At 40.4% G+C, this 26552-nt stretch overlaps 1 protein-coding gene across 1 annotated transcript; it reads right to left on the reverse strand.

Annotated features, from left to right (window-relative positions):
• Nucleotides 1–1293: 1293 nt before the first annotated feature.
• tub (TUB bipartite transcription factor) lies at nucleotides 1294–24776 on the reverse strand. Its single transcript, XM_079295210.1, has 12 exons — nucleotides 24616–24776; nucleotides 17688–17739; nucleotides 15868–16030; nucleotides 14595–14726; nucleotides 8926–9084; nucleotides 7540–7661; nucleotides 6072–6263; nucleotides 5503–5615; nucleotides 2523–2637; nucleotides 1992–2090; nucleotides 1703–1874; nucleotides 1294–1472 (listed from the first exon to the last, which is right to left on the reverse strand). Exons 1-12 carry the CDS (start codon nucleotides 24651–24653, stop codon nucleotides 1339–1341), a joined length of 1491 nt encoding a protein of 496 aa, XP_079151336.1. The 5' UTR covers nucleotides 24654–24776; the 3' UTR covers nucleotides 1294–1338.
• Between the last annotated feature and the right edge of the window lie 1776 nt (nucleotides 24777–26552).

Here is a 26552-nt window from a genome sequence, read left to right on the forward strand (position 1 = left end):
TCCAGCTCAGTGGAGCATAAAATGAATCAAAGATGTAAAGAGCAAACGATGAAATATGCAATTGTTGAAGCTGTGACCGATTTACAATGTTACTGCGTGTTTGATTGCAGCAAGTCAATCTATGTTCGGTTTCCTTTTTTTCAGGTAGGAGACATCAGAAGATATGAGCACAACCTTAAGCCTGAGTGCCTTGGATATTATATCTGTTGCCGGATTTACAGTACAATGTAAATAATGATTTGCCTCTTTAGTGCAATGTGTTCTAAGCCCTAAATGTAATTTAGATATACCTGGACATCACTAAAATGTTATCCAATGATGTGCACTTTGGGTTTTTATTTTATAGAGGTTTTGCATCTCCGGCTATCTAATCAGTCTAAATGAACTCTGCATTAGACAACTGAATTCAATATAGCTACAGAGAATTACCTCGAATGCATGTGAGGCAGCAAGAAAAGCAAAGACCAATTCAAGCTCAGCTCATTGTGTGGCCGAAGCCTGACACTGGAATTACTCTTCAAAGGCACAATAAAGTATGTACAGCTCTATCTCATCCACTAAAGACTTCAACGTAAAGTGCACCATCGTCCTATACATTCACATAAATGACACTGTGACACAATATTTGATATGGTACACGGCACACTGTTACATATCTTTGCCCTGTTCACGTCCAATCATTCTTGTGTGGAAACGAGATATTCCTTCTTGTGACGCTAACTTATGTGCTTGCGGCTCTATCGAGCCAATACTGCTGAATTTGTTGCGAATGATAACAGAAGAAAAAATAATAATAAATACATAAATAACAAAATAAATATATGGTGACATGCATGTTATTTTAAATTCAGTGACTATATAAGCAGTATTCATGCTTGAGATAGATTGGGACATTTTTGTATAACAGATTACATAAAATCCAGTCAACTTTTAAAACATACAGATGTGTAATTGTTAGTTATAATTTACAGATAAAGAAATGTTAAATTTCTCTAACTACTACATGAAGGAACAGTGTTTGTTTTAATTATGCCATTACAGTACAAAATTACTATAGTTATCAAAACAAATTAATTAAATTTTGAAAGTGGATTTCTCTTTGTGCTTGTTTTCCTCCACTGACCAAGACCATCCCGAGGTCCTACCCCACATGACAACCCCCCACCCCCCACACACACACGTACACACAAAACTTGAGTCCCATGAAGCATTTTGGGATATGCAGGACTTCCAAGGTCCCGCGTGATTTGGAGAAGTCAAACCAGCCCGAAGGATACATTAACAGCCCTTGTTGAGAGGACAGATGGACCAGTTCTCCACTGAACATCAGGCTGGGATCTATTCACAGGCCAACTTGCTGTCAAAGCTGGAGAGTGCAATGGAAAAGGCTTGCAGGGCACACATTGGGTAGTTATAGTCCATGGTGAAGACATCCTCTGCCACACGGCCAAACTGCATCACAATGTAGTCAGCTGCAGAGGAGAAGAACCAGGAAAACACCTTTATTTCTCCATTACTTTCTCTCACTCGCTACACTTTTTGTTATTGTTCCACCCTTTGACAAGGAAAGGGAAAAAAACAAAAAGGACATTTTACAGAGGGAGTGCTGTTCTAAATCATGACATGACGATAACATGTCAAATGTACTCTGGTAACTGTAGTTAATGTTAAACCTCTAACAGTTTAGAGGAATAGAACTCACGGTCGTTGTCGTGAATGATTTGGAAATTCTTGACGGAGGCCTGAGTGACTCTGCCGTGGAAGTTGAGCACATAGGATTGTGTGTCATCGTTCCACACAGGCGTCTTGTTGTGAAGTTCAATCACACTCTCTGTGTTCTTGTTCTGCCACCTGGCCAGTAGTGACTCATGGTCCTGTAGTGAAGGACAGAATAGTATCGTTCCTGACATGAAGCCCAGATCAATTATATTAGATGAGGTTGAATTGGTCTGCACAGATAAAGCTATTAAGAAATTAGGGGTGAAACATACATTTCGTGGGCGAATAGACACTCTCTCGTGGTCCATGTTCATTCCAGGAATGATGACACTCATTTTGCGCGGCCCTTTGAATCCTAAAACATTGGTTTCCTAGATTGAAAAGATGATAAACTACATAATTTAGCTCCATCATTATTAAGCAAATGTTATGTTATTATGGACTGTATGTTATCTCTGTCTGCAATGAAGGTTAAGGCCATTTATACATGCGTAGATGATAACTTGATTTCAACCTGATTATGGCAATGCCCTGACTCCTCAGCTTGTTCTATGAATGCTTTAATCGTATTACCTGCGTTAGACTCTAAATGCTGCTGTGCAATTCAAAGGCCACCAGACATATTAACCTTTTTATAATTTTTAAAGCAGATGAAGTTACACAAACAGTAGGCCCTCTGTTGGTTCCTTTAGATGTCTGATATTAAAAGTGCAAAATACAGAAATAAAAAACATCTCTAATGGTGCGAACAGAGCTAACTGTGCAAACAGCTTGTGTGTTAAGGAGCATTTTGACCAACTCACATAGCAAATGGCTGCTAGCTCTTGACGCAGGTTGCTAGCTTCAAGGCTGGCTGTGCTCTTCATGGGGTTCAGGCCGCTATCGTATACAGTGAACTTAGTTCCCATTAGGTTAGACCTGCAAAGAAAACACAACAGACTGAGGGGGTCTGGAGAAGTAGCTGCACATCTCGACAGCAACAACTACCAAACTTTTCCTTTGAGTGACAATTTAATATAATATAATATAATAACAACAGCCCGCCTAAATACCCCGCCTCAAGTCACCCTGATTGTGGAACAGGAATAGAGTTGTTGTGCTCTCATGTAAATTGTTCTTGAGGGATTGGGGCTCAGCAGGGATCGATGGCCTGGCTTCCCAGCAGGAGAGGAGGAGTCAGATCCAGATCCTGGCAGTGGGTCACCTAACCACAGAGGGAGGCTAGTGGCCAGTGGCCAGTGCTTTGCCTTTAAGTGACTGTAATAATAAATGATGTAAATAATATGCGCTATACTTGTATGCTTACATTGCGGAGTTGTGAGGTCACATGTAAGTAGGTCAAATACTCCGAGCAGGGCATTCCGGCGCCTGCTCGCACGATAGAAACAGATAATGTGACTCTGGAAGGACACACCTGCTTAAACCACCAGATTAGGGCGGAAACCACCATCTTAGAGTAGGAGAAGAGCTCTCTTATCTATTCACACAGAGACTTCTGAAATATCTTAGAATTGCACCCTTTCGGCACCTCGGGTGTTAACATGCATTCACACTGATGACGCAGCGAAGGAGGATCCATCGTGAGCCAGTGTGGGTGAAGATGCCCAGTGCTCCAACGAGGCTCTCTGAAACAGAGCCGCCTCCTACTTTGTATTAGACCAATAGGCTTCCATAAGGAGAACCTATAACCTATGATGCGCACTTTGTCTAATCGCCTTTTTCCTTTTTTCCTACTCCTACAGAGTAGAGATAAGGCCACGTGCACGTTTGACTGCTGGGCATAATACTTCTGTTACAAATAAATGTTATAACTTGAATTGAGCCAAACGCCTCGATCTCAGTCTGTTCACTCCGAGTTTCTCCACGACATGACTCCCTACGCTAGATGAAGCTAAAAACAGATCATTCATGATTCATTTACAAAGGAAAGCATACCCGTGTTGTGAGATTACATTTGTGTGTCTAACTGTTTTTCTAATCCTGTTACCTTATTTCCCTAATTTAAGATTACTAACTGCCTCTAGTGGGAAAACACTGCAGATAGCTCTGCTACGTTATGTACCATAAATGTTGCATTAATAGCATCTATATGAAATAGTGCTTCCTAATTCTATGACATATGATAGCATCCAGATGCTTTATGCACAGACGCTGTCATTTATGTTTTGAACCACTGTAAATCATTTCTGACTTTACACTTGATGATTTCCCACAGTGTAACAATATTTACTGGTCATGTTCTATACTGCACAGTAAGCAATCTTCCTACAACATATTCTCACATCATGACCTTCTGAACACATCATTTCCCAACTCGTTCATATGTTATCAGACTAATACTGGAGATATTAATTAATAATAATTATCAATGCTCTCAAAACCAGAATGACCACTGATATGTGATCCGCTGGGCAAATCAAATATCAACGCAATGGGATATTGAGTATTTTTGTCCAATATGAAATAATTCTTCATCTTATTTTGCTCGACATGTGTTTCTCAGTTATAGTCATATTAAGGCAGTGACTATGCGGAATCCGCCACTGTAGCTTTCATCCTCTGGCATTCAAATACACAGTCTTACAAACACACAACACAGCCCAGAAGTTGGCTGTAGTGTTAGATGTGTCCATCGTAGGGTGGGTTAGCCTCAGCATCAAACAGCTGACTACGGTCCATTCCTCATTTAGGCCAGCCCCCTCGAGGACTCTTGAGGACCATTAGATGAAAGGTCACCATTTATTTTAATTTAGATCGGCATCATTCAAGCAGGAATGTGATTGGGTTTGAACAGAGCATCGACCGATGGTCAGGCCTGCTCTAAAGATTAAAGGCTGCACAGAGCCCTGTTTGATTAAACCCTCAGGAGTTTCCATGGAGCCACTAAAGGAGCCTTGGAGCTGCCTCTAAAGATTATGTCTCTACTCACTTCATACCTCTTAATGTGGCCATAAACATTAAAATAACTTACAGCTAATGTTTAGGAGGAAGGCATGAAATAACAAGTTATTTTTAATGAGCGGTGAATCACATCATACAACAATATAACAAATGTGTTTTTCTAAATTATACATTTTCATCAATGAGGCTAAAACAGTACAGAACATTCATTTCTTATGATAAAAATGAATACAAAGATGCTGTTCAAGAACTACTTTTAAGTATTCATAAATTAGCAGATGATGTGTTCATCATTCATCCCTTGTTGTTTGCTGCTGCCTTTAATTGAACCACATTCAATTAATATATTAATAAATTTCCTGCATTTCTGCATTTTACTACTGCATTTTATTTCTTACACTGTTTTTTATGTTCTTAATGTTCTTAATTGTTTTTAAATCTCCTTTTCTTTTGCCTTGTGTTTTGATGCTTTTAATGGTTTTATGTGAAGCACTTTGAATTACCTTGTTGTTGAAATGTGCTATACAAATAAACTTGCCTTGCCTTGCCTTGCCTTAGTAGGGACAGTATGAGTTTTGTGAACATTACCTTTATATGTTACCCATGCAGCTTCCTTTTGTCACAGGTCTAAATAATAATTTATGAATGGAGGAATGGGTATAGACCCTAAGTGTTTTTCAATAATTCACGTGTGGAAATGTTTCGAGTTAGATTCAATATGTTGATGCTTTGGAATTAGACATTTATAAAGAAAACTCAAAAAAGTAGTGACAGTAAAAGAAAAAGCTAATTAAGGAATCATACACAACACTTTCTATGTGTGTATAATTCCTGGTGTCTGCTGCCAACACGTTTCATGGAGCAAAGCCACTGAGGACTTACCTCAGTTTACCGATGAAGCTCTCTCCGCCTCGAGACAGATCAGTGGGATCGATGGAGATGAGATAATTTGATGTTTTACTCTTTTTCCTTTTCCTGCCAGCTAACAGGAACACCTGTGACAAGCCAGGCAGGAAACCAAATGAGTAAATCTTAAATGAATGAATTAAAATAGATTATTATTTGGTGCACACAGCTTGAAACTACAAGACAATCTCATTAGCGCTTTCTATGACACCCATGTCTATAATGCCTTGTAAATATACTTATAAGGCATTATAATCTGCTTATAGCACTGTGGAACTCATAAATGTTCATAAATGCTTTATAACAACATGATACATTATAAAGCATTTTATATCGGCTTATAATCATAATAATTAATAATTGCTGGTCACTCACTGACATTTGTTTTGCAAGGATCACAGAGCGTTATAATTTCCATAGTTGTAATACATTATAATTATTTTACAATGCATTATAAATCAGATTATTCCAAATGTTTTCATAATGTTTCATAAATACGTCAATTCTGTTGCTGTTTACAGCTTCTGCTGGCTGACCCTTCTCACCTTCTTGCCGTCCTCTCTCTCCAGGTGAAGGTAGTAGGTGGGATACATGCCTCTGTCCATGCCCTTCTTGTCTCTGGTGATTCTGCATTTTACTCTGACCCCCTGAGGGGCAGGACGCAGAGAAAACTCTTCCAGGTCATCTACGTCGATGGCAGGTTCGTTGACTGGTGGAGTGGGTGCTGAGGCCACCTCCTGTAGGCGAAAACAGCCCACACAGGGCAATCCCCTTGTGAGATGGTGAGATGTGAGTTGACTTTCATTAGAACAGAGTAATGAGTCTGAAGATCAAATCGTCCACTGGGACTGAGAATGAGCACACTGTGTCTAAAATAAGGACCTGGTGCAGACAGAAGTTGACTGAAGGGAGAGATTGGAGTGGAATGAGGAGCAAAGAGAAAAGGATGGTTATCGTGAGTAATTCCAGCTGGGGTGTCACTCTGAACAAAGCGGAGAGGCTGCAAAGAGGATGTGTTTTGAAGGGATAGTTGGGGTCTTTTGAATTGGGGTTGTATGAGGTTATTTTCCATAGTCAGTGTATTACTTACAGTGGACGGTGGTCGGTGTAAAAATGTCAGGGTTTTTTCAGTGGAGTCTGGGAGCTCTGGCAATAGCATAGGTACCGGCTTCAGTTCCCCATCGGAAACATAGGCCGTTCATGGCAAGGTGAACCGGCGGAAATATTCCAAATATAGCATACACTTAAACTGGTAGTTCTTTCTTTTAGGTGGCTAAAGTACGTTTAGCTGATGTCCCTGTCCACAGCAGTATAGCTTTGATGCTGTGCTGGTACTCCTGTCTGCTTCTCCAATCTGGGGGCCTGCTGACCACTGTCCATGTAGGAAAAACACTGACTATGCATAAGTACCTCAAACATCCCAACTTCAAAAGGCCAAAACTATCATTTTAAAGAGGGTTACATTGTAATCTGACCTCAGTCATCCATTATCACACCTGAAGTGGAGAAAAACAAAACCAACATTTCCTGTGAGTAACCTCAAGCAGATCCAGAGCTGTCTGACTTCAAGTGACCAGAAGTATGTAAAATAACAGCTAACAGCACATATTTTCAAAATACTTAATAGTATGACATAAATTGCACATTACTGCTTACAATGGCCCACCTCGGCCTTCATGCAAGGCTCACCGCCTCCAGCCAAAAAACTGTTTTTCCCTTTCAAACTGCTAGAGACACATACAGTAAGGTGCCTGTATGAGAATATCGTTCCACCGTTTTATCTGCACTGTAACATACACAGCTAAATGACTCTGTGGTCAGTAAATAATAGCAGGCCAGAAATAGCAAAAGCCCTGAGATATTTAAAAAATGAAAGAGTGTTAAACAGAGTCCAGCCCAGCACCAACATGTAATCTTTTTTTCCCTGCATGTCATTCAGGCACCGGTTCCATAGGCAGAAGAAAGACACATCTCACATGCAGAGGGAAGTGTGTGCTGTGAAATCTACTTTACCTTGCATGACTTCTTGCTAGTGGCAGAGCCTGGTCTCGTGTTGCTGTTGAGCTGTGAGGAACTGGAGCTAATTTCATCTTCATCATCCTCTTCTTCGTCAAAATTCATACTGCTGGATATACCTTCACAGAAAAAGAAAATACAAAAAGAAAGAAAGAAAGAAAGCGGTGTTGCTGATTTTGTCCCGCTAGAGTTAATTGGAAACATGAAATGCTGCAATAACTGTTGCCTTCAAGAGAAACACATTCCCACTTCATCCAGTATAACCTGAGTAATGAAACAAGACAGTTTGAGGTTTTAATAGAATAGCTTGTGCTCCATGTTTGTGAATGCAACAAGGTCACAAGTTTCCATTGAATGGTTAAACCAGGTGTCAAAACCCACTGCGTGTTTGTACATTTGAGTTTATAGTCACTGTTGTATTGTTGTCATCTACAGTATGGCAAGTACTTGCAGCATTGCATTGCATTTAGTGTATTAGCATTCAGTGTATTTTTCATACATAGTGTATCATGGTAGAAGTATGTGAGATAAATATATGCTCGTAGTTTGGTGAAATACTAAAGGTGGAAGGCATACAAACACATAAATAAAACAAACACTTATTCGTGACCATTTCCCAGAGGTCTGTGAGTTATCCATGTTCAAGAGATATGATGTTATTTATGTTTTACAAGCTGGTCCACTTGAGGCTGTATTTGAACCTCTTTGAAAACAAGGGAAGGAATAAACTCTGCTTATCTGGTATATAGTTTCATATTGCAACTCTGCATAATAATATGTTTTGTGCCAATAAATTACCAGAAAACAAATCTTCATGAAAGAATGGAATAAGAATCACTTGAAAGAGTAAACATCACCATGATAAGATAACAACAACACTTTTAACATGGCCAAAATGTCACTATCATTCTTCCGCTTGAAACCTAAAAAACAAAACAAACTTCAACTGTCTAAAATATTATAAGAGTAAAGTCCGTTATATGCTCTGTATAGTGTCCTCAAAAAATCCTCTAATATAGTAAGAAGAACACCGCAGAGTCCATAGCATGGGCACTACGTTTTGCTAAACATCTCACAATGCAATCCTCTGCGTGTGGTAGAAATATCAATCGCAGTTACACAACACTGTACCAATCAGTGAAGGCACAAAAACGTATGATTTGTGTGTCCAAAATCTAAATTCACAGTTCACTAGTGAAACTATTGATTGTCTATCATGTAAGGAATAATATCTGAGTGCATTTGTCGTAAGATTTGTTCTAACAGATTCAGTGTGTTTCACCTGCCTACCAGCACACCGCAGCAGTGGACCAGAATGCCGTGGGTGTAAAACGGGCTATTACAGATGCAGCGACAGAACCGTTCTCTGAACACCGGCAGTACCTTTCTTGAGCATGGTCACGCGCAGATCCTGTTTGCTCTGCGACTGAGTGCAGCTCATGACAGGCTCTGCCTCGCCCCCCTCCTCTGTGCTGGCGTGGCCCACCGTCAGGATCTGGATCTGACCATCATCTAGCTGGGAGGCCGAACCATCCGTCGCTGCTGAACCACAATCCCACAAGAGCAAACTGCATCAGAACACAACTGCGCTACTGTTCCACAATCATTGTCTCATGTTAACATACAGTAAACGACCAAATGAATCCTAGCAAAGTAAAACACAGGCAGTTGTAACCATCGTGCAGTTAACACTTGCATAAGCAACATTTCCACATCTCTGCCTTGATAACTGAATGTGTGGGTGTTCTGTGCTCTGTGAAATGTTTTATGTAATTGTTTCACCCGTCACTATTAAATTAGCTTCTAATGTTTAAGAGGCAAGAACATTATGTCCGTGCTGCTCCAGGCATTTAAAACAAACGACTTCTCTACTTGCCCTTTTTTTATACAGTAGAAGTGCAAAAGAACAATGAAGATGATGGGAAGAATGAAGCACAGTTATGTTTTTGGGGTTGTTTATGTTGTTGTTGTGTATCTTGAAAAATGGTTTTGTTACGTGTAACAATTGTTAGCTAGTCAAATCAATTGGTTTCTCGTGTCCTTTATTTCCTTTCCCTCAAAGGTGTGCATGTAGAAATCCAGTGCCTCATGAGTCATGAGACAGCATGTTGCACTATTCATTCTGGAAATTCTGCATGGAGAGTGCTTTTTGACATATTTCTGTCAGATTAGTCACTATAAATAGAAGTGTAAAAAAACATGTTCTGTTATGATGGAAGCCTGGTTAAGAAGAGGTCTGCATGTAGGAGGCCAGTGTGCATTTAACATGGTTTTGTTTAGTGGATATCAGATGTAGATTTATTTATGTAGCAGCTTGACTTGCTCCATCTGAGTGAATTCATCAACCTGTACTCGTCTATTCTGTAGGCTTGATGCAGCTGATTGCACAGTAGCTCGGGAGCTCTCTTGTAACTGAGTTCTCGTGCTCGAGAAAATCCGAGAGTGAGTCAGAGAGTGAGACGTAGAGTGAATGAGACGGGTCCATCAGTGGTGAATTTGGCGCAACTAGCCTGATTAATTAATTTTACCCCTGTGGAATCTCATTCACTTTTTCAGTTTTTTTCTGGGACACATTTATTCCAAAGATGAGCATCTATAGTACTGTGCTAGATCATATGACAAGCACATTTAATGTCAGCAATGCGTGAGCTAAATATGTGTTGAAAGATTAGTTATGATGCTGTTATAAACCATGGGTTGTTATAGTATGACGGATTGCTTTGTGTGTCAGTTCCTTATTTTTCTGGAGTGATTCTTTAAATTTGATGACCTATTACACTCTATACTATAGTGTCAGCGTGAATGATGAAAAACATAGAAGCTAAGGGAAACAATGCACTGTAGACATAGTTAGACTACACCAGGGGTGTCCAAACTTTTTTCACTGAGGGCCACATACAGAAAAATATACCAAGGGCTGGGCCACTCAGGTCCGATCGCCTCACCCCTAGTGTGTTAAAGTGAGCAAAATCAATCAAATTTGGTTCTCAATGTGCTTTTGTTCAGATTTAACAGAGATGTTTGCTCACGTATGTTGAGCCGAACAGACTCATTATTCAAATAGAAGGGAGTTGAGAACAGCTCGATGTCTCTCTCAATGAAAGAAAAATATTGAAAGCCATGGCAGCTGGTGGAACATGTTCTAGGTAGGGCTGTGCCACATCCAATCAATTTCAGCAAACATCCCAGTATGATTTAATGCTAAATAAATTAAGGTATCAAACACGTATTGCTACTTTGCAGTTAAATATTTAACATTTATTCCAACATGAAAAAAAGCAGAAAATAACACTTTGACAAACACGTCAGGACATCTTATTTACAGCTGGTAGCTTCGCATGTGCTGCTTCCCTTTCCTGCTAGTCTGCTGTCTGATTGTGAGGTCAGGCTGATCTGATATCAGCTCTGCAGTTTCTCCTCAAAGTTCTCCTCTCAAACGGGTCTTGGAGGAGTAGTGCTCGCGCTGGAGCTCGCGCCCGCCTGTAGAGACTCGTCCGGACGGGAACGCACAGCTTGGGGCAGAATCGATTCTGCTCCAAGCTGAATCTATTTGAGGGCGCTGATTGGCTAAATTGTATGTCACACATTTATATCTTTAATCAGCAATTGGCTAAACTGCTTCACTGCTCTTTTGGACAGTTTCTCCAGCGCCACAGAGCTGCTGAGACGTGCACACGCAGAGAGGACATGCAGGAAAAGCATATATTTACCGCAGATATCATATTTTACACATATTACTGGGTGATTCCATATTTCAAAAACACGAATATTGACAATTTGTATAGTTTATTATGATTATTATTCATTTTATTATATTTGTTGTGGCTCAAGGTGGGGCGGCGCCCTATCGCCCTCTATTGACCAGCCGCCACTAAGCACTGACTGAGTTCTGTCACGAGAGACGTTATCACGGACACGTATTTCCCCCTTTCAGCAGAAAGGTTGGCCTTTGGAAAAGCACATTTGACTTCGGACTGCGTGGGGAAGTGCGCAACATTGAAGTTGCGTAGAGTGCCCTCGTGCTCGAATTATGTTGACAGTTTTCACAACCGTGTTCATCACATCGCCAAGCTGGACTGTCTTAGCACAGAGGGCTTCTTGGTGGGTGATACGCTGCATTTTAACGGCCTCACCTCCGCTCTCTTGCGCTCGCCTTTCATAGCTGGAGCCCTATCTGTTATAACTCCACACAGCTTGTCCCATCTTGTCAATTGCATCTGACACAGCTTCAAACACGTCCTTACCTGTTGTTGTGCTCTTTAGACTCCTAAAATCAAGCAGCTCCTAATGCAGAAATGATCGTCAAACAAATGAACAGCTGTGCGGTGTCTGTGGCATCTGTGCTCTCATCATATGCAATGGAGTAAAACGCAAAAGCACGAGCTTTGTCTGACACTTGATGGTTTAGGTTAGCTGACAAGTCTTCGATTCGTCGCACAACTGTGTTTCTGGACACGCTAACATTGTTGAATTCCTGCATTTATTCCGGGCACTTGCGACTTTAGTGAGGCACTGTTTTATGAAGTCACCATCTGAGAAAGGTTTCCCGTGGCAATGAGTTAAGCTACCTCGTGGCTGCTATTGTGACTTTTTCTTGTGTTTTGTTTCCACGGAAAAAAACACTCTTATTGAGCTAACTGCCATTTAACTTTCTGTTCTCGCTCGGCACCAGTGTAGGACGTGTCATCATCCGGGGCTAAACGTTTCTTTGATTGCTCTTATTTTGTGGAGAAGCTGCCTTGTTCAACACAGTATCTCCACCTAGTGGTGAAACTAAGAAGTACAATACAGTCAAGCGCAAGTTTCAAGTGTGGGCCAGGGGCGGACTGGCCATCGGGGATACCGGGGGAATCCCCGGTAGGCCGACGGGGTTTGGGCCGGTCTCTGACATCGCCGGCCCCGACTATATTATATGCTTCACAGAACACGTTCAATTGACTCTAATACCGAAAGTCAATAATCAGTGAAAACTGTATCAACAGTATAGACTGACATTATACTACTCCTCGCGATCTGAGACGCCATAGCACGGCTGGACACTACGGTGCTTTTAAAAACTTTTCTCCATAACCGCGGTCTGCGCCGTGCGCTCGTGCCGGGCGACGGTCGGGGCGGGGCCGGCGCAGGTGCGAATCGCCGCCATAGACCGGCGAAATACAGGGGCGGCTTTACTGTCACGGCGACCATGAATCGAGAAGGACTTCTTACTGGAACTGAAACGATGTACTGGGATTCAATTCTTTGTCAACAAAGAATTTGGTAAGTGACAAACTGCGTTTGTTTTTTTACATCTGCAGTAACGTTTTTATGAATAATATTTGATGGCTCGTGCTCTTGTGTTTTGGAATGCGTGGATCCGCTGCAGGTCTGCTGGATTGATGTGCTTTGTTGTCATATGAATATATGTGACTGGTTCTTATGACTTTGTGGCTGTCCTTGTGTTAATTACGTTGATTTGACTATGCGTTGTCAGTTATTGACGTAGCGTCCCGTCACGGATTCATGTATCTGCAGCTTGCGTCACTCGCTCGGAGACAAGCTGTTTTGAGTGCGAGCTAGCAGCATGGCACCGGTACCAAAACGTAAATCCTTTAAAGGTGGAGCAGAAAAGCTCAGGGAGAAAAAGAAGAGATATCTGGAGGAAGGTGCATCAAAATATTTAAAAATCTCTGACTTATTTGGGAAACCACCGACTGGTGACAGTGTTATGATGGTAAGTTGTGGCATTGACTTGGCCAATGTTAGCTTGCTTTTCACAGATGAGGTAGTGTTCGGCTACAAGCTAGCCTAGCTAACGTTAGCTAGATAAATGATAAATGTCCAAAATTGAGACCATTATGATCTGGTCAAATAAGCAAGCTGGCGCTGTTCGCATCATCGAGATTATCTAATTTAACATGTTAGCCGTAGTTACTTGCTTACAATCGATGAGCAAGCTATCCATGGTGGTAGTTGTAAAGAGGGCAATCTTATCATTTCTAATAATTTATGTCAAATAATGTTTAAGTTAACCTGCTCTCAACAGCACCTGGAGGCTTTTATGTTGATGGCTACTCAGACAGATGTTTTGCAGATGCTGGACAGTGAGAAAATCATAGACGGTGTTGCAGAAAAGAGTGAGCTGCTGCAAAAACTACTCGTGTAGTGAGGTAATAATAACACATGAGTATACTGATATTGTTTTTTATTACTATGTGACTATAATGCACCTGGGCTGGCAGAGTTAGTTTAGGTTCTGTTACTTAACTTATTGTTTTGTTATGCACCTTCAACACCCCTACACACACACACACACACAATCACACACCCAGCATGCAACACTACTGATACCACTGATGTTCACACCCCATCGTATGTTCTGTTCATTTCAATATAGTTCAAACTAATTCTACCCTCTGATTCCAGTTTCTTTATTGTGTGGTCTTTCTCTGCTGACATTCATTCCTTAAGGCTCTGTAGTTATACGTATAACCATCTGATACCAGCCCAAAGTTCAGCATATTCATCGAGCAAACTACTACCTTGGAGTATTATTTTATTCAATGTGTCCATCCAGGCAAATTGGTGGATCCAAATGTTATAAAAAAAAACATATATGATGTAATTTCTTTGTAATCATCGAAAATAATGTTAAGTGTATGGGTATTTTTCCAAGTAGGCCACTGACATCGATACGTGCGATGCATTGAGTGGGCCGGTCTGACAGTAAACTCCCGGGCCACTTTTTTCCCCCAGTCCGCCCCTGGTGTGGGCCATATTACTTTATATTTTTAGAAGTTGCTGCGGGCCAATTAAAAATGGACCGCGGGCCGTACTTGGCCGTAGTTTGGACACCCCTGGACTACACCATTTCCACAACTGGAAGACTGAAGACTAATTCCTGTGGCTGACAGCACTCATACTGTCATCATCACAAACAGTTTAACTCTGACAAGCATGGCACCACAGTGTTGCTGCTTCACTGGCAGGGTTAGTTTCGATGTCCAACCATCTCTTTTCTATCTATTCTTCACTTCGACTGCTGACCGCCCTTAATAGGCTGGTAGGCTGACCTTTGTGCTTCCCCTTCCTCTCCTTCTTGTCGCTGCATGGAGTGGAGCTGGCCGATGCTTTGCCCTTTTTGGCTGAGCGAGGCGGCTGTGTGTCCGCTATCACCTTCACCTCCTCCTGTTCAGCTTCTTGCACTACACACAGGGATGGAGATGAGCAGCAGCAGATGCAAGGTTATCAGAGCAGATGGACAGAGAGGAAGAAAAACATAAGAAATTAAAAAATGTTACACTGACAAAAAATAAATAGAAAAATGTTATAATATGTAACAGTTAATACTGATCAGTGTTAATTATTCAGTCTCAAGCATGAATTAACAATATTAAAATGTGAGTACATAAATGTAAAGCCAAAAATAAAAAAAGGTAATGGTTGCACTGGTTTTTAGTTTTAACTCTAGGAAAAAAGTGGGAACTGCTGAATAAAATCATCGTTATTTATAAAATGAACCAAATCTTACAGTATGGATTTACAGATGTAGTTTTTAAAATGTATTTTTCATAGTGAGAAAGAGGTTTTGCTTAAAATACACATAAGAGTAACATTCGGCTCCTGTTCAATGCCATGTCAACATTCATGCAGTATTCATTCGAAGTGAAAGACGTCCCCCCCCCCCTTGCTGAATAGAGAATTAAAGAGCTAAACAGTGAATGCAAGCAAGTAGATTTGTTTCCCTTGTTTTGGGGGAAATTATGAGGCTTTATTCCCCTTCTTTCCATCCGAATATCAGCATGGTGCAGAGTAACATTTTGTCAATACATTGTCTCTCCTCTCAGCAGGAAATGTGACAGTTCATGGCCTTGAGCCCAGAAATTGGTCTTCAGCGTTGGGGATTAGTTGGCTGCTCTGTTCTCTGTGTGTAGATAAGAAGACCTCATCAAACACAGTCTTAACACCATTTCTGCTCTAAGATTTGCAGCAGAGTGTGAGTGCCTGCAATTGATGGTACATTGGTATGGTGCAGTGGGTCAACATGGCCTCTAATTCTAAACGATAATATCAGCAACTGTTCTTTTTAGTTATTCAAATATTGTTATAGTTAGATGTTTGGGAGTTGTGCTACATGTAGTATACAGTTCTGATTGGGGAAAGAAACGTAAACCACATAAGAAGAAAGTCTCTTTCAGTCTAAGAATAAATATTTCCTGTGAATAAAAACAGATTGATCAAACAAGCAGTCTGAGATCTTCATGCTCAATCCAGAGTGTTTCTTAAACCCTCGGGTTGAGCTTCCTGCATCAACAGAGGCCCATAGGAGTGCCAGGCTTTGCTCACCGTGGTAGATGGTGCTGCTGTTGCTGCTGAGAAAGGATTCCACCAGTGGAGCCTGTTCCTCGCTCTGTTTAGTCCGACGGGTGCGAGATCTCCCGTCTACATTAGACTGGACCATCAGAGGCTCCTGCCTCTTCTTCTTCTGCTTCTGTTCAAGGAGCGCTCGCTGTTGTGAAGGTTTCACGCACAAACGTGTCAAGATAGAAAGGAAAACGATCAAGGCACGGTTTAATCAAATGAGAGACGCTACACTCCCCTATTACACATCATTAAAAGGAACCGAGGTCACTGAATAAGCACCAATTAGTACAATAAAGAACAACCTCTCATTTATTTTGGCCATTTAACCTGACAGTCACGAAATATGTACGAGTCTTTCTTCATCAGTACAGCTTAGGATACATTTCTAAACAAATTGACCTCAGTGAGTGATTATGTAACAATTTAGCTGCTAATTGTTTGAGATCGCCTCACATATAATCAGTAGTAAACCATGTCAACAGCTTCAAGAGCCTATCCTCCCTCTGAAAAACAAAAGTCCTCAAACATAATATACAATACAAAATCATTTTCCATTTCATAGTGGATTTTAATTCAATTCATTTGTGATAATCACTTAGAAGGCATCACAGATGTTCATGTAAGCTGCCTGCATACTGTAGGCAGAGTGTTGGGTTTAAAAGCACGTTCGCAATAACACGGTCTCAGATAAATCTGTTAAGCCAGGAAAACAATGTGAATATGTTTCAGGATGAGCTGCCCGAAACACTTTGACCTGCGGCTGGATATAGCCGTTCATCTGGACTAACTCTCAGCTATATGCAAGTCTTCAAGCCAGAGCTCATCAAATATTGAAGGTTTCTATTAGTGAGAATTCAGGCTGCAGAGCATTAGCGCGCAACAGTATCTCCTGTAAAGCTCGAGATAGTGAAAGGCACATTTACGCATGGATTTGATGGTTAAGGCGTTGACGTGTGGGTAAGGCACATGTCTGTAATGCACAGCTACTCATAAGCCTCTCTCCCTCTGACTGAGAGCTCACTGACAAATATGTTTTGCTTTTACATCACACTGCACTTAAAGTCATACGTGAGTCTTCAGAAATAACAGAAACCCATTGAGTGAAAAATCTAAGAAGTAAGGTCATGCCTCAATAAATCATGATTACAAACAAACAACATTTTTTGGAAGTGCTAAAACACAATTTCTGAAATAAGAGCCCTCTTTGTTAAAAATCGACACACAAAAAACAAAAACGTATCCATAAAATACAAAATAGGTTTCATCTCTTGCAAGAGCAAACACTTCATTCGAAAGCGATATTTTTGGGCATTTTCATTTGTAGTATGCTGTAAATATAGACTATGAACACAAATACCACAGGGAAACAAAGAAAATGTGCTTATTCTCATACAGTCATAACGGTATCAGACATACTGTAAACAAAATACAGTATATTGCAATTACAGTCCTCTAACTCTCTCTCTCTCCAAAATCGGAGAGAGAATTGTGCACAAGTGATCTAATTGTTGACACATGTTTTCACAGGTGCACTCTGGGTGCAGGTGCTTGATAATTGCATATGTAGTATTTCAATGGCAATGTTTAGCAAACAACACACTCAGGCTTTTAGTTTTGAATGATGAGTCTAATGTAAGTAACAGTGTGTTTGCAAATGTGTGTTTTAGAATTAAAAACCTAGTGTAACGCAAACATGTTTATTTATAAATGTTTATAAATATGTGTGTATGGTCAATAGATTGGGGTTGGGTTAATACTGGACTTATACCCACTTTCTCATTAGAACAACAACAAACACTTACCTGTCTGTCCAGTTTCTGTTGTCGTAGGTTGGTGCCCTCATCATCTAAAGTGCTGCAAAGAAAAGAAAAAAAAAAGAGGGGAGGGTGGTGGTCATTTCTGAAAAGTGCTCCTCAGCTGTCTATGTTCATAATATAATGAAGACATTTTCCAAACGGCTTTAGTTAATTCAATTGCAACTGAAATTGCAGCAAAAGGTTGAACACTTGCAGTATCTGACTATATATTAGCTGCATTGCCTTTAATATACTGTATACGGTAATGAAGCTTGTTGTAGACTTCAGGAAACAGTGCATTTGTTTACGCTGCAAGACATTTTGTTCTCACATTGACACCTAAATTACCCTCATGGCAGTGATTACTACTGCACTCCCAACATGCATTGGCTCATCAATCCCTGAAAAACAAAATGAGTATAAATGCGCATATTAATTGTACAAAAGGTGCATTTATCGTTTTTGTGCATTCTTATCTTTAATACAATTTACTACAACAATGTAGTGTACAGAAAAAATACTTTTGATTTATTTTAATGTATTTCATTTTTTTAATACTTATATTTTGGTGTGAGTAACAAGAAAGCCGTATTGTGCACTGTATGCACTTAATAAATATACAATAGCCAGCCACACTTGAACCTTCAATATCCCTAATTTACTTTATGTCCACATGTTCAAATTCTGATCAAAATATGTATTAAATAGTAAAAAAAAAAAATTTTACTAACACGCGATAGACTAAATATATAGGATGGTATGGACAACACACATTGGAGGATGAGTAGCCTGCATGAAGTCCAACAATAAAAACGTACCAGCCAGTTGCAGAATGAGTGAAAAGAGGGCAATGCTGCAGAGCTAAGTGTGTAATAGCATCACGGAGTTTGTATCTCATCAAATACACTGAAGCAGTTTAATGACAGCATGTGTGCTGAGATAGATACAGCCCATTAAAAACACCCCCTCAATAATATGAGCCAGGAGGATTCCTGCAAAGCTTCTCGGTGAGTGCAACAGCATCAGAATCAGAGGCATCATGACCATGATGCTTAGAGTGACGTCAGTGTCCAGAAAAAAAACATGAAGCTGGCCTGGATCATTAGCGAGAGCAGAAGAGCGGTGTGAGACATCCTTGGTTTCCTTTGCTGAGCTATCCCCTTCACCAAACAAACTCCTCATATAATTGAGTCACTGCGGTGTTTCCTAGAAAATCCATAATTTCATTTTCAGATGGTTTTCCTCACAGTGGCCGACGGATTATAGAATGTTAAATAGTACATTACATGCTCTGTCGGTTAATTTGCACTTGCACGGCTTTAACAAGTGTTGCAGCAAAAAAAGCCCAGAGTGACTGTGACTGGAGGAGCAAAATGCAGCAAACAACATTGTCAATGTTTTTCCTTAAATCCAAGGCTTACACTCCAGAAACTGTAGTGAACAGCAGCGTCTGTCACAAGAAAGGGAGAGACGGAGGGGTCAAATGATGGGGAGTCGTATGCTGTACAGATTGTCAAAAGCCCATTTAGATTTGGGGCTAACTAAACAGCACCTGTCCTTCAATTGCACACTTGACTTTGAAGAGAGAGGATTTGATTGATGATTGATGAAAGAGATCTTGTGTGAACCGTATCACCTCAAACTAGATAAATTGACATTGTTACCTTTGGTAATCAACCCCTCAGTCCTACCAGTCTGTGTGGGTTATCCAGTTGGTGCTGCAGAGAAATGTGATAAATGTGACAGGTGCTACTGTTCATTTACATTTTTTATATCTCTCAAAAGGATTCCTGTGTCTTCTGCAGCGCATATAATATCTGATGCGTTGTAAAGAGAAAGCAAGGACAAAAGGAAGTCACAGAGGATTCATTGTAAGAGAAGCATCCCTTCCCAGCAGCACAACACATACCGGTAATAGACTGAGATCAGGAGTGTGCTTCACATTGTGCAACCTCTGAACATGATTCTCTGCTTCCCTGAGCAGATCGGTCTAAAACAACTGGGTACAATCTTTCCCTGCAGGAACACCTCGGACAATATTTGATTTGGTGGTGCACCGTATAATCCCACTGGCCAAAGCAAATGCCTAAAGGTCAGCGTAGCACTAGCAATTCTGGTAAAGGAAATTCTTATATGATTTCAGCAATTTGACGACTGTTTCTCCGTCCACAGAATGCTGTAAGTGGCTGTGAAACTTATCATGAAGAATGCAATTTGTTTTGTGGGCAGCCTCGACAAAAAAACATGTGATTCAACCAGGCATTCAGATTTGGCTCACCTTCCTATGTGACACGCAGGGTCATTGGAATATACCTCCACCCATCTAAGTATCTCCACCCACGGCATGAGAACTACTATCAGAGCAGACTGGGCTTTTACGCAAGGTGAGCTTAAAGAGACATGCGTGAAAACAGAGCGTTTCAGACAGAGGGTGATTACAGGTATATTCAACAGTATGAGAAAAATAATGTGTTTTTCGAACATTAATGCATGTTAAAATGTTCTAGTAGAAACCCAAACTACAAGTGTGAACCTGAAAATGAGCATGATATGTCCCTTTTAAAGTATATATATACAGAGATGAGTGCCCTTTTTTCAGTGCTGCCTTCTTTATATGATAATCTAATAACAAACAAACATTAACATAAAGGAACTACAGCAACTGCACAGAGATACAATCAAGGCCATCACAATTTACCAGAGCTCAAAGTAGCGCGTTGCTTTGTCTGACCAACAGTCATACAATTCAAATTGACATTGAAATGAAACAGAGGTATGCTTTTTTTGTTATTTTAAAAGTATGCATTAATTTAAGGATCAATCAAATATCAGAATCAGCATTGATTAATAGACCAATTGATTCATGAGTAAGTGAAATGTCTGCCATCATTATATCCATATACATTGATATCCAGAGAGAGGAAAAAGAGAGCTGAGAACAGAATAATAATTGTTATTTCCTACCTTACTTTTATTGACCAGGTGTTTTATTTTTTATCAAACACAATTTAATTTAAAAATCAAAAGCAGATTCAGATTTTTGGTCGGCCATTAAATAATACCAATGTTGATTTGATTATAACATGTGCATATTAACATAGCTATTAACTGTAACCTCCCTCTTCCAGTGTGCTCTGACTGAACAGCTTTTAATTCCAAATGACCCTCACATATGACCCACTGGGGATTTGTTCGTCCATCTGTTAATGCGTGCAAGAATAAGTGAAACTCATATAATTCACACAACTACATCGGGCAAAGCAAAAGGACATCAAATCCAAATATGAAAGTATTTGTGACAACATGTCCCCCACAAACAAAGTTAGAATTTGACAGACGCCAGTCTTTCTCTGTAACATTGTTAAATGTTGTCTCCATGCCGACTGCAGCACTCCATTTCCACATTAGACCATTCCTTGTATTTTTGCTATTGTACAGCGTTTTTACTACATATTCTCCGTCATACATTATTGACAATTCGCAAACTTCACCGATATAAACATCAGCGGTTGGTGAACCTCACAGGTCAAACCCTACCAGAGTTTTACTGTGGCTACCACTGTGCTGCTGTTTCGCTCTGCTCTTTAATAATCTGCATAAACTGCAGTACATCAATCACTCTCACAAACAAAACAACAGGTTATTCAACCAGCACAAGTGATTGGCTGCTTGCTCTCTGTTTCCAGTTCTCCCTTTTCACTGAGCTTGTGTGGACGTTGGGCATCTCAGAGACCCCTGAAAAACCTCAACGGTTCCTAACTAGAGGGCAATGAGAGGTTTTCTCTGAAGAGTTGGAGAGAATGACACGGCAGAAGAGGAAAGGATGAAAGATGAAGTAAGATGAGAAAAATGTTGTTCTTCCAGCACTCTTAACTGTGATTGAAAACGTGTTGTTTATATGTTCCATTCTTTCCCTCGCCAAATCTGTTTTCATTTCCAATAAAGCCTTACTGGTGCGTGATAAATAAAGCTAACAGGTGGTTTGTCAACATCATTTATAAGCATTTTATACTCATCATACCTCTGTTAAAAACATGAACATTACAGTGATAGTTGCCGGTCAGTCCTGCAGCTGCAGCATGCGAGATCAGTCAATGAATATTCAGTCTACCTGCACTACCAACTCTAGTTTTACGACAGAGGCCAACACAGATGCAATGAGAATGTATTTACCTCCTACTCTCTGTCAGACGTACAGACAAACAAAACACTCCATGTCTGCAATCAGAGTGATCAAGTGTGTGAATAGGCATCAGACAGAAAGATAATGATCCACACAGAGCTGTTCCAGTGGAGGTCAAACAGCTTGTTATTGTGAAGTGGTCACTGCAACACACCGATAGTGAGCTTCACAGGCAGCTTTATAATCTATTCAAGGAGCAACTCTAAGGTGCAAGAAGGTCAATAATATCAAGTATTAAGAAGGTACAATATTATTGATGAAGCCAAAATGTTGCTTTGTTTCTAGACCGTCAGCAGGTCAAGGGAACAGCGCGTGAACGGAAGCTTGTATTTAGCATTAAATAATAATAAATTAAGTGTGCAAAGCCTTCTTTTTCCATTAAAACCGATACTTTTAATTATGTGTTGAAGCACTTTAACTATTTAAAATAATATGTATTTTCAAATGATGGATAATGTTTCAACATTATCCAAGCAGAATTTTAGAATCAAATTATTGTTGGGCTGTAAGCAGACCGTAAAAACAGTTGTATAGGTCGTCTGTGCACACAGCTTATTACGACCCATATTTGCGTTTATTGTTAGGCGTCAACCTCTCGTGACCATAGTAATTATGACGGGCGCAAAGAAGGAAGTCAGGTGATGTAGGATACAGAGCGGCAAAGACTTTGTAGGAAAGAGCTTGGGTTGGATGGATGGGTCAGACAAACACAGGACGTTAACCCAAAAGCTAACGTTGACTACAGCATGTGTTAACTTAAGTAACGTAATTACCATTAAGGTATAAGGATGTGTTAATTGTAACAGAAGCACTATGTTGGCAATAGACTGTACCACACACGTCAAGTTCCAGACAGCACTGTTCAAAGGGTGATGCTTTGAAATTCTAGACTGATTATGATCTCTACTTATTAAAATGAATTTTAAAAAAAAGAAAAAAGAATAAATTATAAAAAAAATTATTTGGACACAAAAATAGTTTCTTTTGAATGAACTCATCCAGCCAAAAGTGAATATAATACGATATAATAGGGGGAAGGATTTGACTGTCATCAGTCCCTCCCAGACTCCTCTTCACACTTTTAAAATAGTTTCATATGCATCACAAGGTGTGTGATGATTCTGCAGCAGCACCTGGCAACACTGGAGGGCAATCCAATATGCACACAAAAGTACGTTTCAATTGAATTAGCAGGTTGCAATGCTTGAAATTTGATTGTGAGAACATTAATCTGATGAGCACTTGTAATGAACTGACCTTATAAGTAAAGTGAATAATAAAGCTAACGTTGACACAATATGACAATATAAGAAAACTGATAAAGACCATGGCAGTAAATGTCATTAACTGACCTCAGATACGATTTTTTGAAAAAACTAATGTGAAATAATTGGAAATGCCTTTTTGACAATATACCAATTTCACAATTTCTGCTGTCACGAGCTGAGACTTTCTGCTTACCTCCCTGGGTTCCCATGTCAGAGAAAAACAGAAAGAACTAAAGCTTTGCACTTCGGAAATGCTAATCTGGCTACTGAGAAGAGCTACTGAACAAGTGTTGTTTCTGTGTGTTTGTGAGCTATTTCCCCTGCATGCACAGTATATCTCTAATGATATGAGAGAGCCACATAGTACAGCTGTCTCCTCTAACTCTGCAGAGGCCCATGCATTTTTCATGGCAGCTTCACTGGATGAGGAAAAAACGGCTCATTGAGGACCCATTAATCTCTCTACCCCACTGACACTAAAATGGCACACTTTGAGAGATAACTTTGGACACTGAGAGTGGTTTAGGTTTTGTTTACATTATTTTAATCACATCAGCTTTTAGCTGATTTTTTCTTAAACAAAAAGTGAAGGGGTGAGAAGGTCAAAATGTAGAATGATCAAATAAATAGTTCGTTTTTCCCCAGTACTGCATCAGTCATGAATAATTCATTGTTGTTTGTTTAATGACTTCGTAAAATGCCTTTATATTAACCTTGTTATTAAATGTGACACCTAAGTATCAGTGTCTCTACAGTGTTTTCCAGCTTCCTTTCCAGCCACAGTAACTTATAGCAACCGTGAGCCAATGGCATCAAAGTAAGCAGGGAAACCATGGCAATAGGTATTCAATCAGAGGAAAGCACCAGCAGCGTTAGTACTGCACTTGAAATGATGAAAGCAGATGTAGGTTTTATTCTTTTGTTCTTGACAAAAAGCACTTTGCAGCATCATACAGTACAGACCACTCGCACGCAAAGGCAGGAACTTCCTCACTGATTTCTTTAAAGACAACCAAGTGAAAATATGATGTGATTATGATTCAAACTTCCAATTAAACTACTTATTTTGAACCCAGTTAAGCAGCACTCAATGTAAATCAAATAAGCAGTTTTACACATGACCAAATTGAGACCTCGATAGTTTACACAGCTGAAATTCTGGGATTCACTTTTGCTCTATTTATATATATATATATAGATATATATTATTTTTTAAAGAGGCTCGTTCTAAAATATAAAAACAAAGAAGCAACATTTGTCCACTAAACTTGTTCCTATTAGCAAACACAAGAATATTATGCTACCAAAAAACCCCAAATTGTTTGCTTTTATCAATTCACTGTTACCGTTATCAGCAGTCTGATCTCCTTGTCAGACACTCACATGACTGAACACCAGCTAAGACACACAGACATGCACACACTGCTTCAAAAGATGAACACTGTGCCCTTTCTCCTGTGTTCCCGCGCATGTGGTACAGTACCTGTAGGGAATCCAGTCGGAGGAGTGCTTGGAGCTCATTCTGTATCAATCACTCTGACTGCTGCTGCCTAACTGCGAGGCTAACGGCCTGCAACAGCACCAGTGAAAGTGGCTACAAGGTCTAAGGACAGCGATCACAGTCGGAGAGCCCACATCGCCCGTTCATCCTCTGCACACAGCCCAATATTCCCCAGCCTGCCTGTGTTTCTTCGTCTGTCCTCTAGCTGTGGAGCAGCAGATGACTAACAATCCAGACAGACTGCCGCACTCCTCAGTCATGCACGCAGAGCACATGAAATAGCCATTTTCTCCTCTACCATGTGTACGCTTCCAGTCAATGCCTCTCCTCTTCTCTTCTCCCATCCACCTCCTCTGCTCCTGCTCTGTGCTGGCTCTCTTCCCTCGCTCTCCCTCTGTAGGCTCTATCTAAATCTCCCTCCGTTTCTTGCCCTTTAAATCCCCCTCCCCTCCCCTTCCCTTCCTTCCTCCCTGTCCAAATCTCGCTCTGTGCCTCTTCACCCAACCTATCTCTCGTAATCTTTTGTGTATCGTCACCTAAAGCAGCATCAAGTGCAAAGCCGGAAGCAACAAAAGGTTATAAAGAGTAGCCTTTGTCTTCCCTCTTTGATGTTCCTTCTATGCTATTTCTGTGCAGCGTAGAAGGAACATCTACTGCACACATCTCTATAATGGAACCACACACACACACACACACGCTCACTCTTTCTGACGCTCTCTGTTTCCACACTGTCTGTGTTGCATGAGGCATGTAAAGCAGGGATTCAGATGTGTTTTCTGGACCATTATTTATTTATTCTCTCAGAGTAAGAGGCATTAGCATATGACTGTGCAGACTAGTGTTAACAGCCTTTAATTCAACACTCTCTACAGCCAGACAAAGGCACCCTGTGATAGTGCCACAGCTCCCAACCTCTCTCACACACATCTGCTTCCGCCCTCCGTCTGCAGCCCTTCACTGTCACCACACATACACACATCACTCACTGTGTTCCCAGGGTTATTCAGGAGTCCATCTATAGACAGTTAAACCCAGCGGCTTCCTTGTAACAAAACTGCTATACAAGGAGTTGATTCACCAAATATCGCCGCTTTAAGAGCGCGTGTGCTGATTTTAAGAAAGTGAAATCATCTGAACCACTCCTGACAATTACTTGGGGAAGAAAATCTTTTGCTTCTGGGTAGAGATCAGAGCATCCTCCATTCTACTGACTCCCTGAAGAACAGCTTCAAGCGAAATCTTTTATTTGCTGTATTTCATCATCCGTGTGTGTTGCACTATAACATTCACATGGATTTGGGACATTCAGTGCACCAAACCATTCGAAAGTACGCAAATGCATTGAAGTGCGAGCACACACACACACACACACACACGCAGACACACACACTTAAGATCTACGTGGCATTTCTAATGTGCTAAAGCTTACAGTATCTAGTTCGTTCTCCCGAGGTTATAACTCATATCATGTGCTGATCAGATAACAGACATTGTGTCACAGGGTAACGCTGTAATATAGCATTCAGCATTGTGTTAAAAATGTTATGTATGTCAGCAAAGACGAGTCAAACAGTGGAGTCACTAATAAGGGCATTCAAGCATCTTCCCTCAATTATTTATTGGGCGCCTTGGAAAAAAAGCATCACTGATAGAGTTTGGTGGTAGACTGCCAAAGCAAATCGTGCGGAAAATGAAACGGCAGTGAAAGCCAACAGAGAAATAAAGACGTTTCTGTTTATATGAAGTCCATGACAAAAATATTTGTTTTAAGTTCATGAAATGTTGAATCTAAGGTTTTATTTTTTTATTTTTTTATAAGTTTTTTATTGAAAGACACGAGACAATATTAAGACAATACATAGACATAACAACAAGAGGATGACAAGAACAGTGGGATAAAAGCCAGCAAATATCATATA

Source organism: Melanostigma gelatinosum, assembly GCF_949748355.1.
Source record: "Melanostigma gelatinosum genome assembly, chromosome: 2".
Lineage (NCBI taxonomy): Eukaryota > Metazoa > Chordata > Actinopteri > Perciformes > Zoarcidae > Melanostigma > Melanostigma gelatinosum.